At 37.2% G+C, this 16693-nt stretch overlaps 1 protein-coding gene across 6 annotated transcripts in view; it reads right to left on the bottom strand.

Moving 5' to 3' along the window:
• Positions 1 to 16693, bottom strand: part of LOC115213842 (small G protein signaling modulator 3 homolog) — a 79429-nt gene that overhangs the window by 17058 nt on the left and 45678 nt on the right. For 4 of the 6 annotated variants that reach the window (XM_036505024.1, XM_029782773.2, XM_029782775.2 and 1 more), the window contains 4 exons: positions 16205 to 16228; positions 10349 to 10420; positions 5117 to 5263; positions 337 to 500 (listed from right to left, as the gene is read on the bottom strand). In XM_036505024.1, the coding sequence (XP_036360917.1) occupies positions 337 to 500; positions 5117 to 5263; positions 10349 to 10420; positions 16205 to 16228 (407 nt within the window). The remainder of the gene's footprint in view (positions 1 to 336; positions 501 to 5116; positions 5264 to 10348; positions 10421 to 16204; positions 16229 to 16693) is intronic. The other 2 variants (XM_029782774.2, XM_029782777.2) reach the window with 1 other exon arrangement.

Genomic DNA, 16693 nt, shown 5'->3' with positions numbered 1-16693 from the left:
GATGTATCTGTAGCCCTAACTTTCTAAGAAAAACCAGTTAGAAATCTCAATGGCTAACTTCAAATACCAGAAACAAAGAGGTATTTTTAAGGAAAAGAGATACTTCAGTTCCTGTATTAGAAAATGACGAGCCATATTTTCTTTCCCCAATGAAGGGATCTATCTCAAATGTCAGTTTTTTTTCCCACAGCAAATTAACATATTCCAAATATTTTTTACTTTAATTACAGTCATTCTATTCAGCAAGGACAACCATTGAAGTCCTAGTGATTATATATGCTAATTGAAGTGAAGTTGGAAAAGAAAATAGAGAGATTAGAGTAGAATATTACTTACGTGCCACGCACAATGTCTGTGATAGCTTCAGTCACACTGTCATCTCCAGCAGATGAATAGTTCTTGCTCCGTTCATCTAACAATTCTACAAACTTTGCCGGGAACCAACCACGTAATCCATTTAATTCACCAACCCAGCAATGTTCATCTTTTTGAGATATTATCTAATATAAAGCAAACATCATGACATCAGTGATTTATTTTACAGAATAATGTGATTAACTATTTTTAGAATGATATTGAAGGGTGGGTGTGAAAGGCAGGATTTGGTCAATTTCAACATGAAACAGGTAGAATATTTGATAATTTATATATATTTATGAAATAATTAAAGGTATCAAATTGTTGGATCAGATGATAAAAGTTACAGAGAGAGTCATAGCCCAGCTAATTAGGGAGAGAGTTTGCCTAGATGAGATGCAGTTTGGTTTTGTGCCACTGATGCTATATTTCTGGTAAGGCAACTGCAGGAGAAATACATGGTCCGAACAATAAGTATCTGGACTATTGTCTTAGTAACATAGCTAAAGCACTTGGAGCAAAGCTGCTTGGCACAGATTGACCTTGAACTCTGCTGTGCACGCACACTAAGTTTTAACATTCTAGCTCACTTCCACTCTTTACAGGGGTGCTCGAAAGGAAGGTGTGTAGCATGTGATCATCGCATTGACCATGACAGAGAAAGTTGAGCAGAGAATCTGCATCAAATTTTGCCAAAAGCTTGGCAATACCTGCTCAGAGGCCTACGCAAATATTTCAAAAAGTTTTCATTGTTCTTAACACAATCAAGGAATTCATGTGCAACTGAAACCCGGGTGTCTTTTTGGTCAGCCGAAAGCAGTTTTGGCACAAACTTGGCGGACATGGGTCTCATATTGAAATCTTCAGTGATAATGAACTGAACTGAACTGTAACTAATCTGCACATCCTCTGATAACTCACAGATGGTAATTTGATGATTTCCTCTCACAGTTGCATGCACACCTGCGATGTTTTTCTCAGTTCTGCTGGTTGTGGGTCTCCCAGAACGTTCATCACTATTGACATTTTTTCAGCCATCTTGGAAACGTCTGAGCCACTCATACACTTGTGTGTGTCTCATATACTCTTCTCCATACATTTTCTGCAACCTTGTGTAGGCCTCTGAGCAGGTGTTGCCATGACAACTTGCTCTGGCATAGTCAATGCAACGATCACATGCTACACACATTCCTTCCAAACACTGCTGTAAACAGCATAAGTGAGCTGGAATATTAAAACTTAGTGCGTGTCCACAGCAGTGTTCAAGGTCAATCTTTGCCAAACAGCTTCACTCTGCATGCTCTAGCTTTGTTATTATGGCAACACTCCGGATCCTTATTGATCAGACCTCATACCTAGCCAAAGATAAACCTCTGTATTCAGCTTTTGTTGACTTGGAAAAAGCCTTTGACAGGGACCCCTGGTGGTCAATATGGAAACTAGGGATAGACAAGTGGTTGGTGAGAGTTGTACAAGACTTGTACAAGGATGCTATTAGTAAGGTGAAGGTGGGCAATGACTACAGCAAAGACTTCGGGGTACAAGTAGGGGTTCCCCAAAGATTGGTCCTCAGGCCCCACCTGTTCATCACAATCCTCCAGGCAATAAAAGAGGAATTTAAGACAGGGTGCCCCTGAGAACTCCTCTATGCTAATGACCTTGCTCTTATTAGCTGAATCACTACTAGATCTAGAGAAGTTCCAGGTAAGAAAACAAGGTCTAGAATCGAAGGGCCTTAGAGTTAACCTAGCAAAAACCAAAGTCTTAGTAAATAGGAAGGCAGACAAATCACAAATCCCTTCAGGTAGATGGCCCTGCTCGATCTGTAGAAAAGGCATAGGTAGAAACTCCATAAGATGCACCCAGTGTGAGCTTTGGACACATAAAAGGTGCAGCAATATCAGAGGAAAGCTAACAGGGAAAATGGCTTTTGTATGTGGAAGATGCACAGGTACAATAAACACTGAAAATATGCAGAAAACAGACTCCAGGGGGCAAGCTAGAGGTATGCTTCCGTTATGTAGGATAGCTTTCATTATGTAGGTGACCAAGTTAGTAGTGGAGTTGGATGCCCTGAGAGTGTAGCTGTGAGAATAAGATTAGGTTGGGCAAAGTTCAGAGAGCTCATACCTCTGCTGGCAACAAGGGGTCTATCTCACAGAGTTAAAGGCAGATTGTATGATGATGTGTGTGTACATGGGCTGTGACAGCCAAGCATCTTGAGAGAAAAATTAGGTATAAGAGGAATCAGATGTGGTGTGCAAGAGAGATGACTGTGCTGGTATGGTCATGTGATATGTATGGATGAAGACAGCTGTGTAAAGAATTGCCAATATCTAACTATGGAGGGAACCTGTTGTAGAGGTAGACTCGGGAAGACATGGGACGAGATGGTGAAGCATGATCTTCGAACTTTGAGCCTCACAGAGGCAATGACCAGTGACTGAGACCTTTGGCAATATACTGTGCTTGAGAAAACCGGTCAAGCTGAGTGAAATTGTAGTCATGACTGATGCTGGTGTCATGTGATTGGTAAACGTGCCAGAGGCACATAAAGAGCATCTTTCAAGCATTGGGCCTCTGTGAGGCAAAGTAGCTGAGCTCCTTTCGAGTGTTGGGCTTCATGGAGACAAGTTCCTATTGGGTGTTGGCCCCCATGGAGGCAAAGTGGCTGAGTTCCTTTCAAGTGTTGGGCCTCATGGAGGCAATGACTGAGATCTGTGGCATTAGGTTGTGCTTGAGAAGATGACCCATCAAGCCAAGCAAAATTGCAGTCGTGGCAGATGTCAGTGTCACACAAATGGTACCTATGCTGGTGGCATGTAAAAGTACCCATTACACTCTCAGGGTGGTTGGCATTAGGAAGGGCATCCAGCCGTAGAAACTATGCCAAATCAGACTGGAAACTAGTGCAGCCATCCAGCTTGCCAGCCCTAACCCTAACCCTAGTCAAACCATCCAACCCATGCCAGCATGGACAACGGACATTAAATGATGATGATGATGAAAAGTACAGTCAGTTACATTATCTGCATTATAATTCTTTCAGATAAAAAGATATGAATGGTGTTATCATAATCAACTTCCACATCTAAATAAATATCAAATGTCATATTTAATATTGGGTTCAAACCAATTATTTCAAGACAGAGGCTGAACTAAATAATATCTCCAGTCTTTCTCTACCAGTCATACCTCATGTGAGGTCTGTCAACCATAAATAATGATCTAAGTGTCTTCATCCTAAGTTTTCCTGGTAGAAATGTATACTTCTACTCTGTCTACTCTCTACTATTTCTTCAAAACAAAGGAATTTCTTACCTAACACATATACCCCTCTACCATACACATAACATTTTTGTGTTGCAGAATGTTATCTAAGCAAGTTTAAGAACATGTGGCAGTGCAGTCTTCTGTAAACAATAGGTGATATGGAAGGCTCCGACCACAAGTCCTCCTCTATTTTCATTGTCCATGCTTGCCATACACAGTCTCCATGTCCTCTGGATAGTCCCTTAGATGTACTCTTTATTCAACGCCTAATAATAGATTAGTCACTCACAGAAGTGAGTAATCCATATATGTTCAAGGTTACTGATGATGACAGAGCTAGTGGTAACTACAACTGATAATAGAGCTAGTGGTAGCAACAGAATAAGATTAGAGGTGAATGGAAAGACTTCAGGAAATAGCTACCACTGTTGAAATCTTTAATGTTCAATGAGATGAATGAAAATATGAGATACCAATTTGATATTTACTAATATTTTTTTATCATTGCATAAATGAATGCCATGAGTTGAGTGAAAAAGTAGGCATAAGAAGAATCAAGTGTAGTGTACAAAAAAGAAGACAGTGCTGGTAAGGGCATGTGATGTGTATGGATGAGGACATCTGTACAAAGAAGTGCCAATCACTAAATGTGGAAGATGTGTGCAGGAGACCATAATATGAAGTAATAAGGCTTGAACTCAGGACTTTGAACCTCATGGAGAAGATGGAGATGTGCCAACTAAGTTCTGGGAATGCTCTGTGTGTGTGTATGTACACATACACACTACTGGGTCCTTTGCCTAATTTCCCCCTCAAGACACCCCCAGAATCTTCCATCTTTCTAACTGCAGCTTTTCTTTGATATCACTAATCTTTCTCACTACCTGGAACCATTTCACCTGATATACATTCCATAATCTCAATAATGTCCTCTCCACCCACACTTTATATTCCTCCACCCCATGAGCCTACCTCCACTTGTATTCGCCTTGTATTTTGATGGTCCATAAAAACACCTCATCACCATTGTTTTATCTCTTCCTTGATCAACCCCCACCCTCTCTTCTAAAATGTGAGCAGCCATGCAGTCCCTCTACAACAAGAAACCTGTTCTGCTTTGGCCCCCTTTTCTCATACTTTAGCCTCACATCTCCTGGTAGAAAGCTGACTCTCTCAGGGTTTGTAGTCTTGCAAGCTGCATGGTGGCCTCACTAGCACTGGAGACATGAAAAAAAGCACCCAGTACAAGCTGTAAAGTGGTCAGTGTTAGGAAAGGTATCCAGCCATAAAAACCATGCCAAAACAGACAGTGGAATACAATACAGACCTTGGGCCCATCATATCCTGTCAAACCATTCAACCCATGCCAATACTGAACATGAATGTTAAATGATGATAATGAAATAATAAACTGGAGTTACAAACAATGATAAATTATCACCACACACTACAGGTTCTGAGTCAACACTGGAAAAGATATACTCACTGTTATGATATCATTCTTCCGAAAGCCTAGTTCATCATCATCATGTCGTTCAAAATCTAACAAGGCCTTTGCTCTCCGTCTTCTGTTGCGAGCTACATTGACATAATTCTCCAGGTCACGGGCATGACTTTCCATAGAGTAATCAGCCTGGAACACACATTCAACACTATACATTATAGAATGATACATTCAACACAATGAAATATATGTGTGCGTGTGTGTGTACATACACGTGCGTACATATATTTTTAATGCGCAGAATTCACAACAAAACCTTTAATGTAAATCATAGTAAATTATTGTTTCCTATAAGAAGACAGCTGTCTCTGATCACATTAAGAATGTGGTGGAGCTTTAACTAGTTTACTCAAGAGCTATGTATACATATTTTAGTTTTTACTTGTTTTAGTCACTGGACTGCAGCCAAGCTGGGGTACTACCTTGAAAGGTTTAGTTGAATAAACTGACCCAAGTACTTAGCTTTTGAGCATGGTACTTTATCAGTTTATTTTTTATTAAACTGTTGAGTTACAGGGACATAAACAAACCAGCATCAGCTGTTAAGAGGTGGAGGAGAGGGCAAACAAACACATATATATATGATGGGCTTCCACACAGTTCCTATTCGTCTACAAATTCACTCAAAATACATTGGTTAGCCCAAGGCTATAATAGAAGACAAGAAGACACCAAAGTGCAGTGCCATGGGAATGAGCTCAAAAAGCATGTGGCTGCAAAGCTTGCACCTATAAAAGTTTTTGCAAAATTTTCTCCATATCTACTTGTGACAGATAAGCTTGAAAAGTATATGGTTTTATATATCATCTGACACCACCTATGTCAACAGTTTCTGTATTGCATTGACTATTTGGTGGGCTTGCGGAGTTACTTCTTCACGAGTAGCTTGCCCTTTTCTAGGTTTACGCCTTGGGCCTACTTACTACTATTTTCTTTAAGCTAGGTGTATTAATCAAATCCATACTATTGTAAGACAGCAATGTTGGATACCATTACAGTAGACAGTATTTCAACAAGTAACGTTCAATAGCAGTAAAGAGTATAATTACAGCCTATATCATTCCAATAGGTATTATTAAAGTAGATCTAATTATGGATATCAATATTGTTAAATATCACAACAGTAATGTTTGTTATACTAGTTTTACCATTATGACATATACACCATAACAATTATTATCATGTGACATAACATAATAGAGGTTACTAAGCAAGAGTAATCCAAGGAAGACATTTTGTTCTGCTGCAATCTGGAGAGTTGTTAAAGAACAAGCAAATCATTGGCATTCTTGCTTTTAAAGTGAAGATAATAAAAAAGACAAAGTGACTGATGTTGAAGTCAAGCCAGAGAAGAGTTAAATGAAGATATATATATACATACGTACATACAGAGAGAGGGAGGGAGAGAGAGAGAGAGAAACAGAGAAACAGACAGGCAGAGAGGTTAATCTCAAAGAATTTTAAAATCAAACATCTGAAGCTTCAAGAGAGTATTTTGCTGAGATATTCTGTGAGAGATGTTAGTTGACAATCTTCTACGAATTCAATCATTAATTTCCATACACAATGCAGTTCAACAACATGAACATTTGAATGCAAGATTTTATGAAGTTTTATCAGAGAGAGAGAGAGAGAGAGAGAGAGAATGAGAAAGAGAGAGCGAGTAAGAGAGAGAGAGAGATAAGCTTTTGAACATTATCAAGTTAATCAGCCAAACATTTTCAACAGCAGACAGAAAATCATTTAGCTTAGAGAATGCTTTGGTTAATGAGAATAAAATGCATATACACATAGTATGTGTGTGTATATGTCATATATATATATATATATATATGAGAGAGAGAAAGAAGTTTTATAAATATAAAGTATGAAAGTGGTTATACATTTATATATAGATATATTATAAAAATATAAATAAGGATATCATTGCTTGCAATAATACCAAGTGGCAAGCATGCGTAAAAAAATACCATAAGGTAAAAAATTATTAATTAATAATTAAGGGTGCTACAAGCAGCACCAGTACACTAAAAATAGCAGTCAGAAGATGACTACAACCACAACTTTTCACTGATACACATTAAATGAAATAAGGAGATGAGCAGAAAGTCTAAGCCCCCATACCAATAATAAAAGGAATAGCAAATTGAAAAGTCAGACATATCCGTATCATCACAATTTCGAACTTTGTGAAAATGCCACTTAGTCACATCAGTGAGTCTTACAGACCCGAGGGTCATAGAAGACTGCTCATCTCAACAATATGTGCAATGACCGTTTTTAACGCCATGACAAATTTTAAAAGGTGATTGGAGTCAATAATAAATTATAAAAATATATATTGTTTTCAATAGTATCAAGTGGCAAGCATGCGTAAGACTCACTGGTGAGAACTAAGTGGAATTTTCACAAAGTTCGAAATCATGACAAAACAAGTATGTCTGACTTTTCAATTTATGATTATTTTTGTTGTTGGTATGGGAGCTTAGAATTTCTGCTCATTCCCCTGATTTCATTTAATGTGTATCAGTGAAAATTTGTGGTTGTAGTCGTCTTCTAACTGCTATTTTTTGCATGCTGGTGCTGCTTGTAGCACCCTTAATTATTAATTAATAATTTTTTACTTTATGGTATATTTTTACCTTATGGTATTTATTTTTTTGCCACTTGATATTATTGTAAACAACAATATCCTTATATATTTTTGTAATTTATTATTCTCTTCAGTCACCATTTTAAATTTGCCACAACATTAAAAACGGTCATTGCACACATTGTTGAGATGGGCAGTCTTCTATGACCCTCGGGTCAGTAAGACTTGCTGATGAGAACTAAGTGGCATTTTTACAAAATTGAAAATCATGACGATACGAGTATGTCTGGCTTTTCAATTTACAATTCTTTTCATTATTGGTACAGGGGCTTGGAATTTCTGCTCATTCCCCCCATTTCAACTAATGTATATCACTGGAAATCTGTGGTTGTAGTCATCTTCTGACTGCTATTTTTAGCATGCTGGTGTTGCTTGTAGCACTCTTAATTATTAGTATATAAAGACATATTTATGTACATTCTTTATTAGTCATCCATAAACAAAACTATAAACACCTCCACAACATAATTTTTCCAGTGCAAAATAGTATCAGCTGATTGTAAGTCCTTGCTAAACAGTATTATTTCAGAGATTGTCTTCACTACAACTAGTGCACTAGTGAACACCATCTATTCTTGACTATATTGGAATGGACTTGGACTCTCTTGGACAAGTCTTGCTTTTCATCCCACAGGGTGTCTGAAAATCAACCTCCTTAGCAAGCAAACTTGGTGGGATTGCCAGTTTGGTCATTAACAACCCAATCAAGCAGCAGGTTGTACTGAGTTACATGTTAGCAGTATCATAAAAGTGACCTGACATACATATATACACACACACACACACACACATATATATATATATATATATGCAGACACACATTCATATGATGGACTATCCTAGCGATTTTAACATATGAGGATCCAACAACCTGCACTTTGTTTGTCGGTCATAATGCTTATGTTAAATGTGACATTTGAGTCTCACCAACGATTTGCAAAGAAGCCCACAGATGCTGCAAGTATGAGGATTATGGTTCAGTGCAGGCAGTATACTTGCAGCCACTTTTCACCTTTGTCTTGCACCCCTTGGCCTGTTAATGCTGGTTGAAACAAAGCCTTTTATACCAATTTGAAATGAGAATCTCTATTTTGTTTACTCCAAGGCTCTTTGCTCAAAGGTGTTGTGAGTTATAGTGACTGCCGAAAGGTTATTCATTACTTTGCCTTTATATCTGAGCCATAAATGTACACATCTATACACATATATAAATATACACAGCTATATATATACATACATATATAAATATACACACCTATATATACATATATATATGTTGTTTAAAATAGTCACATGCTGCATGAAGTATCAACATGCAACACTTTGAAAATAGAGTGTTTCTGTCTTTGCAAAAATCAGCAGCAAGAGAGGGGAGTTGGATATACTGGTAATATAGCAAAAAAATCCCCAAAATAAAATTCACGAGGAAGTTCTTTTTCATCTGCTACCGCCCATAATATATATTACAAAGGATCATAGCTGTAGGAGGTGAAGTACTGGGAGGGGTTTTTTTTTCATAGAAAAGTTGGCAGGGAAGAACCATCGAAAAATGAGACAGAAATTGGAGCCTAAAATTCTGGAATTTCTACCCTTTTGAACTTTACTGCATATAATAAGGATAAAGAGGCCTTGCAAAAAAAAAGTGGGGCGGGTATTATGACCATCAAGAAACAAAACTCTGATGGTGTTAATGTATAAATACTGAAACATTTTCTATATGAAAATAGCTCAAACAGAATTTGAATTTTTATATCATCAGCATTCTTCTGCAGTTGTCGTTATAAAAATGTTGATTTGCCCTCAGGTATTTAGTAGCTGTGTAATCTTTACTGCCTTACATTAGAGTAAGATTACAGATCTGCTAAGAATAGAATGTAAGCAATTGAATTGACAATAGTACATAATTGCAACTTATTTCATTGACTCCCAGAAGAATGACAGGCAAAACTGGCCAATGGCAGGATTTGAAATCTGAATAAGAATGGATGTAACTAAACTCACCATATTCCTTAATAATCATAAAAATAATGGTGTCCAGAAACTGGGAGTCAAGCATAACTCTTGTCAGAAATTTCCTAACACCATTTTAGGAAATTGTTAGGATGCTAATACCATTTTCAATCCTTCAAAATATTTTTTTAGTCACAGGAACACAGAAAATTCAAAAATATGAATGGGAATATCTTGTGTCCTGTTTTGAATTTCTGCAGTTTTTTTATTTTTAATTTTACATTTTGAAGCCAAGGAAGACAGACAATCTGTTAAATATTGTTCAATTTGTTCAATTCAATATACAGTCAATCTCTATTACAAATTGTATTGCTCTTTTCTTATTGTTTAATAATAATAATAATAATAATAATAATGATAATAATAATAATAATAGAAATTGAGCAGATAATTTTTTTTAATTGGTTAAATATGAAGCTTTAGTTTGAGAGAGAAGCTGTTATAAAAAACATTAATTATAAGTTAAAAATAAGCAAGAGGCATTCCATTAGGCTTTTCTCTGCCAATAGAAAAAGATATGGTAATAGCAGAAGATATAAGATGAAACATACTCTGTAATGAGTATTTATGCCAACTGCATTAGCCAACTGGAACTCCTGGAATCTTGGGTGTTGGAATTCTTCCTATACAACAGTTAAGATAACATTGGAAAAAAAAAGAATGGAAATTTTGGATACAAATAATAAATAATGGAGCAATGGGAGTAAAAACCAATGGTAATATGGGAAAATAAGCCCTGGAGAAGAGAAAAAAGAAAAATATTGGAAGTGGGGGGAAATCAGAATAAAATTTAAAAAATTAAAATGGTTGAAAAGATTTAGAATTTATGTGAATAGGGGATGAACACTTATGAAATTTAAAAAAAAAAAACGAAAACAGCACAGCACCCATGACTTTTGGAAATATTTTTTCTTGCTCAGAATTGTTGAAGCATGGAATAAACTACCTACATCAGTTGTCAGGACTCTGCATCCTTCAAAAATTTCATGCTTCTCTAAGTTTACCAACACTACTCCTGACATGCTTATGTACCCTTTCCACTATATGACAATTGTGGTGTTATGAGCCAGGCTGTGTTGTAGGGAAGGATCAGAAATGAGGGAGTAGGCATGTCCTGTCGGAAGTGGGGCCTGTGGATCTCACCAGAAGCGCTGCTGTGGACACGCGGCATCAGCAAAGCACAAGGGGCCAGTTGGCGGTGAACAGCACATCAGAGCAGACGTGGAGTGAACCTTGGAGATCGAAACAGCAGATGGATGTTGAAAGGGACCCTTTTTCCGAACCAACAGGTAAGACTGCTATAATTCTCTCTTCACTTCCGTCTTTTTCTTCCTTTACATTACAAGCTATTTCAGCTCAAAAAAAAAAAAAATTTATGGGTATGGTCTGTGTTTCGAATGAGATGGTTAAGCCATTTCGTGGCGAGGGAGATGTGACCGCTTGGCTTCAAAAAATTAAGTTGGTGGCATGACTCTAAGGTATAGATGATCTAGCGAGTTTTATACCATTGTACCTTGATGGATTGGCATTGGCACTATACCTGGAAATGAAAGAGAAGGACCAGTTGAGTGCAGAAAAATTGGGAGACCAACTGATGGAGGCTTTCACAGAAGGGCCATTTATGGCATATGGTCGACTGGGGAAGGCGAAGTGGATGGGCAAACAGGTCGATGTGTTTGCCAACCAAATCAGATTGGCTAGACTCATGGAATGAGGTGGTGCGTTAGAGCAAACCATTAAATTACCCTTTGTGACAGGATTTCCTGACCATGTGTGGGTCAAACTGCAAAAGTTGCCGAACATTCACTCCATGACAATGGGAGAAGTAATACCTCAGGCCAGAGCCATCGTCTCGTGTTGCAGGACGACACTTTTGCCAGTGACTGCAACACTGAGATGGGGTTGAACAAAGAGCAGTGGAGAGGGGTTGAACAAGGAACGTATACGACCCTTCAAAGGGCAGTGTTTTCGGTGTCAAAGTTCGCACATGGCGGGGTGTCAGGGTTCGCACATGGCCTGGAGCAATTTGCTATCAATGCTGACAGATAAGCCACGTCGCTAGTGAATGCGTGCAGGGAAACAGTACAAGGGAGACTACTGCACCAGTAGTTGACCCATCAAAATATAGAGGTGCATATATAGTCATTGCCAGTAGTAGAAGTTGCGGTGAACAGAAAGGTGTCATGAGCCCTTGTGGACACGGGCTGCTCAACAACCCAAATGACTCCAGAAGTGGTAGAAGAATGGAGTGGAATGAGTAGTGTAAGGGCTGTTGACAGTACGGAGGTTGACTGCAGAGGAAGTAGCAATGTGGAGATGGTGGTACGAGGAACAAGATTGAGGTTGCGTGTGATTGTGATCGACTGCGTAGTGGATGGAATCGAGGTGGTGATGGGGATGGACGTCATTGTCCGTTTGGGAGGTGTCACGGTCAATGAAGCCAGTGTAGTGTTCGGTGATGCGGGGGACGCTATGCGCTGTGAGTTCGCGACAGGAGAGTGGTGTGAGCTGCAAGGAAAAATATGCCGCACACACCATCACAGACAAAGATTTTCGAACTGTGTTCTATGGCTGGCAGTGGACAGTGGAATGGCACTGGATACAAAAATAGCAAGCAAATCTCCCTCATATCACATTCTACTGTTTTTAATACACTATGTCCTTAGAAGAAAACAGTATGGCTGCTGTTTGATCAGGGTTGGTCTAGAGCTAAAGTGAGAAATGAAGAATAATATATAAACAAACTGATATTTTGCAATATAACAACATGTTTAAATTGTAATTTACATGGACATTAATTTAAATAACCAATCAGATAATTACCTAAGGCTATTATTATTAGGAATTCTTGCATAAGCACAGAAAACTCTCATACCTTTCTTGAAGAATTAACAAGGTAAAGTGAAGTAAAACTAGCAACATTCAGAACTTGCATCTGGGTTTTTAACAGGCTGAAATATAATGCTTTCCTGCATATGTCATGTTTTGTGTCTGCTTTCTCTTGCAGATATAGGTTGGACGTTTTTTGTACATTGCATTTTGACATCTCACGTAAGAAACAACATCCTGAGATCTGACTTCATCACTATGAAACCTTGAACATTTATTAGGGAGTGGAATGAGGTTGTAAGACCACCATACCTTTTTTCTCAATTGCATTAATAAATAATGACGTGAAACAGGAATCAAACCCAACTCATACACTAGCTAACCAGGAGCTTACCTATACTCCACAACACTCATCTCTTAAGACAGTAAATATATTAAAACCAGAAGTCATAATTCTTTACTGCAGTTCCAACTAAATGGAATTCTTACAGGAGCTGTTAATATGGCATAAAATTTGCACCTCCATTACTCCAAGATTTGTTAGTCTGATCTTATTGACTCAAAAGTAAACTTTTTTTTTGTAATTTGAAGTCAGAGGCTTTAAGTAGATATTAAATGAAGTTGCAAATATTCTATAGAAGGCATACATACTTTGGTTGTTAATCTAAGGTACAAGCTTATATCATATAAAGAGTATAATTACCACATATGATGATTACAGTGTAAAAATAAAAGATTTTCACCTCATATAATAAAGTTTTTTGCTCCCGATGACAATGGAGACATACTATGGATAGCAATGTACAGTTAGTTCATAACATTGTATGAATAATGAATATCAAAGGTAAGTACTGCATCTTAAACTATTTATTTTATAATCTGTTGTAAATGAGAGGTATGATAACATCTCATCACAAGTAAAAGATACATCTAAAGAGAAACATCCTTTATGAACAAACTGATTTTACATGACTGGGTACAGTCTTGGAAAAGTTTTCACATATAAAAATAAATAAATACAGACATGTGTGTTGTTTCTTGAGCAAGACACTTTATTTTACATTGCTCCAGTTTCCTCATCTGTAAGAATGAGCTGTGATGTCACTGGCACCAAGCTGTATCAACCGTTGCCTTTCCCTTGGATAATATCAGTGGCATGGAGAGGGGAGGCTGGTATGCATGGGAAACAGCTTGTCTTCCAAAAACAAACTTGCCTGCACTTGTACCTAGGAAGGGAGCTTTCTATGTGCAATCCCATGGTCATTTGTGACCAAAGGGGGTCTGGTACATGTTGGTTATCACATCCCTATTAAAAAAATTGCCATTAAAAAACTGGTTATCTCCCCACTAAAAAATTTAGTTTATGTGACAAGAGATTGGATTAAAAGAGTTAGATCCTTTTGAATCAATACTTCAACATGTTGCTGACGTTTGGCCTCCTCAATAGGCATGCTATGATTTGTTATAAAAATGTTATCAGATTCAGTAAGATGTTTAATTTTTTTCTGTTTCCATGTTTACTAATTTTTTCAGTAATCTTTTCAGTATTGTATGATTTGTTATAAAGATATTCTTTTCTATTCTAGGCACAAGGTCCAAAATTTTTGGGACAGGGGCCAGTAGATTAGATCGACCCCAGTACACAACTGGTACTTAATTTGTCAACCCAAAATGGATGAAAGGCAAAGTTGACCTCAGCAGAATTTGAACTTACAATGTAAACACAGACGAAATACTGCAAAGCATTTCGCCCAGCGTGCTAACATTTCTGCCAGCTCGCTGCCTTATGTTATAAAAAATATCAGATTCAATACAATGTTTCATCGTTCCACTTTTGTTTTTTTGTTTTATTGAAGGTTAAAAAATTCCTTTAGTTGAGGGAGATAACCAAAAGTACCAATATTTCTCATAAAATGTAGGGAAATAACCCAATTTTTTAATGGGGGTGAGATAACAAAAAAAGCACCGGGGGGGGGGGGCTCTTTATACATACCACTCTGATCAGAGGTATGGTTGAATTGTCAAAGACAGAACATATGATAATTTTAAGGTTTTACTCAGTCATCTATAATAAAAGCCAAAATGAATTTGTGTGCCTGTGTGTCACTATTCAATGACACTTCTTCTACTCCTCTTGCTGGGGTGAGAGTAATAGTAGGCATAGAGATGGTGAGGTGGGCAGTAGATTGACAACTGAGATGGTAATGGGGTGATAGTAAGTTCTGAGTTCAAATTCCGCCGAGGTTGACTTTGCCTTTCATCCTTTCGGGGTCGATTAAATAAGTACCAGTTACACCCTGGGGTCGATATAATCAACTCAATCCGTGTGTCTGTCCTTGTTTGTCTGCTCTGTGTTTAGCCCCTTGTGGGCAGTAAAGAAATAAGTAATAGTATAAGCTGTAGTAGCTATAGACGCCACGGTGATGATGGTGGTGGTAGCTGAGGCAGTCAAGCATGATGGTGATAGTAAGAGATGTGGAGAGGAAGGCATCGAAGTCAAAGGTGTTGATGTTGGTGGCTGAATGGTGTGTGTCTGGCAGTTGTGGTGGCGATGGCAGTAGTACTGGTGATGGTGGAAAACAATCAACAGAGAGAGAGAGAGAGAGAGAGAGAGAGAAAGAGGTTAGACAGAAAAAATTGTACTGACCCACTCCGCCTCCTCGAATGGGAAGACAAAAAATGTTGTTTATCATGAAACTTTGCAATTAGTTCCAAGTTGGACATATGATATTGTTTTGATGAAAATTGTTCATTGCTTGGAAAATATTTGTCAATTTTAAGCTAGTTTAAGATATATTTTACAAAACTGACCAAAGTTTTACATTAATTTTTAGAGATAAAGAAGAAAAACAAGTATCTGTTAAGCTCAGGCCACAATCAGAGATTTTCTGATGGTTCAAGGAAGAAATATATTTACAATTCTAATTAAAAGATTTTGCACAAAAGTAAAAACAAAAAATTTTTAATACTTCTTGGGGAAAAATTATAAAATGATTTTCAATGATACAAGAAAATATAAAATGCAATGTAAATTTAAAATAAAGAATATCAATAGAAACAATTAAGTAAATAAAAATTAAAATGACAGAACACCAACATTCAACATTCATTGTCAGATGAAAGTTCAGTAATGTTTTTATAATTACCAGGTAATATAGAAATAGGTGGGACATTTGAATCACATGAAAAGATTTATTGAACACCTTTTTACTATCTATATATGTGCTATACCATGATTTAACTTGTCACTTGTCAAAAACATGGCAAATGACATTACCGAAAATAATAATGAACCAAGATGATAATTATAACATAAATTTGAGAGAGGAAGAGACAATCGAAAGATTCAAAAACATGTAATTTATAAGAGTGTGGTCCATACAGTTGATGAAACATTGCAATATATATCATGACAACTAATATCAATAACTAGTACAGTGTGTGTGTGTGGGGGGGTGCACGTATGTGCATGCATCTGTGGATAAATACACACATATACAGTTATTACCATAACAGCTCCAGGTAAACAGAGACAGAAACAAAGTAACTGAGAGGGATGGAATAAAGGTAATAATTACCTGATTTAAATGACTCTTTATAGCCTGAAATTAAAGAACAAATAAACATATATATATGTGATCAGGGAACAATGTTTGACTGACAATATGAAGTTAACATTAAATAGTTCTTGACAGAGATAGGACCTGTTTGATAGGACATAAGTGTGATGTTTTAACAAAGGTGAAGAAGAGGGAAGAAAACAAACAATAACCACTACGTTTATCTCACTGGAAGAAGTGACAGGTTTAAATTTAGAATTAGGGTATAGTAATAAATAAAATTCTGTGATATAGTGAGATCTGGAGTCTTATAACTTTTTAGGAGTTTCAGTCATTGGACTGCTGCCAAGCTGGTTTATAGACAATATTCTCAATAGATCTACAAGATGAATTTCTTGATGGTGTGTGCATGCGCGCGTGTGTGGATCTCTTCAGCAGCACATATATTATTATATATAAACTGATAAACAAGAAATTAGAGATAGGACTAGAACTATCAAATCCAAT

Source organism: Octopus sinensis, linkage group LG7 (genome assembly GCF_006345805.1).
Source record: "Octopus sinensis linkage group LG7, ASM634580v1, whole genome shotgun sequence".
NCBI classification, from domain to species: Eukaryota; Metazoa; Mollusca; class Cephalopoda; order Octopoda; family Octopodidae; genus Octopus; species Octopus sinensis.
Note: the sequence above shows the minus strand (reverse complement) of the source record. Positions and strands in the feature narration are given on the sequence as shown.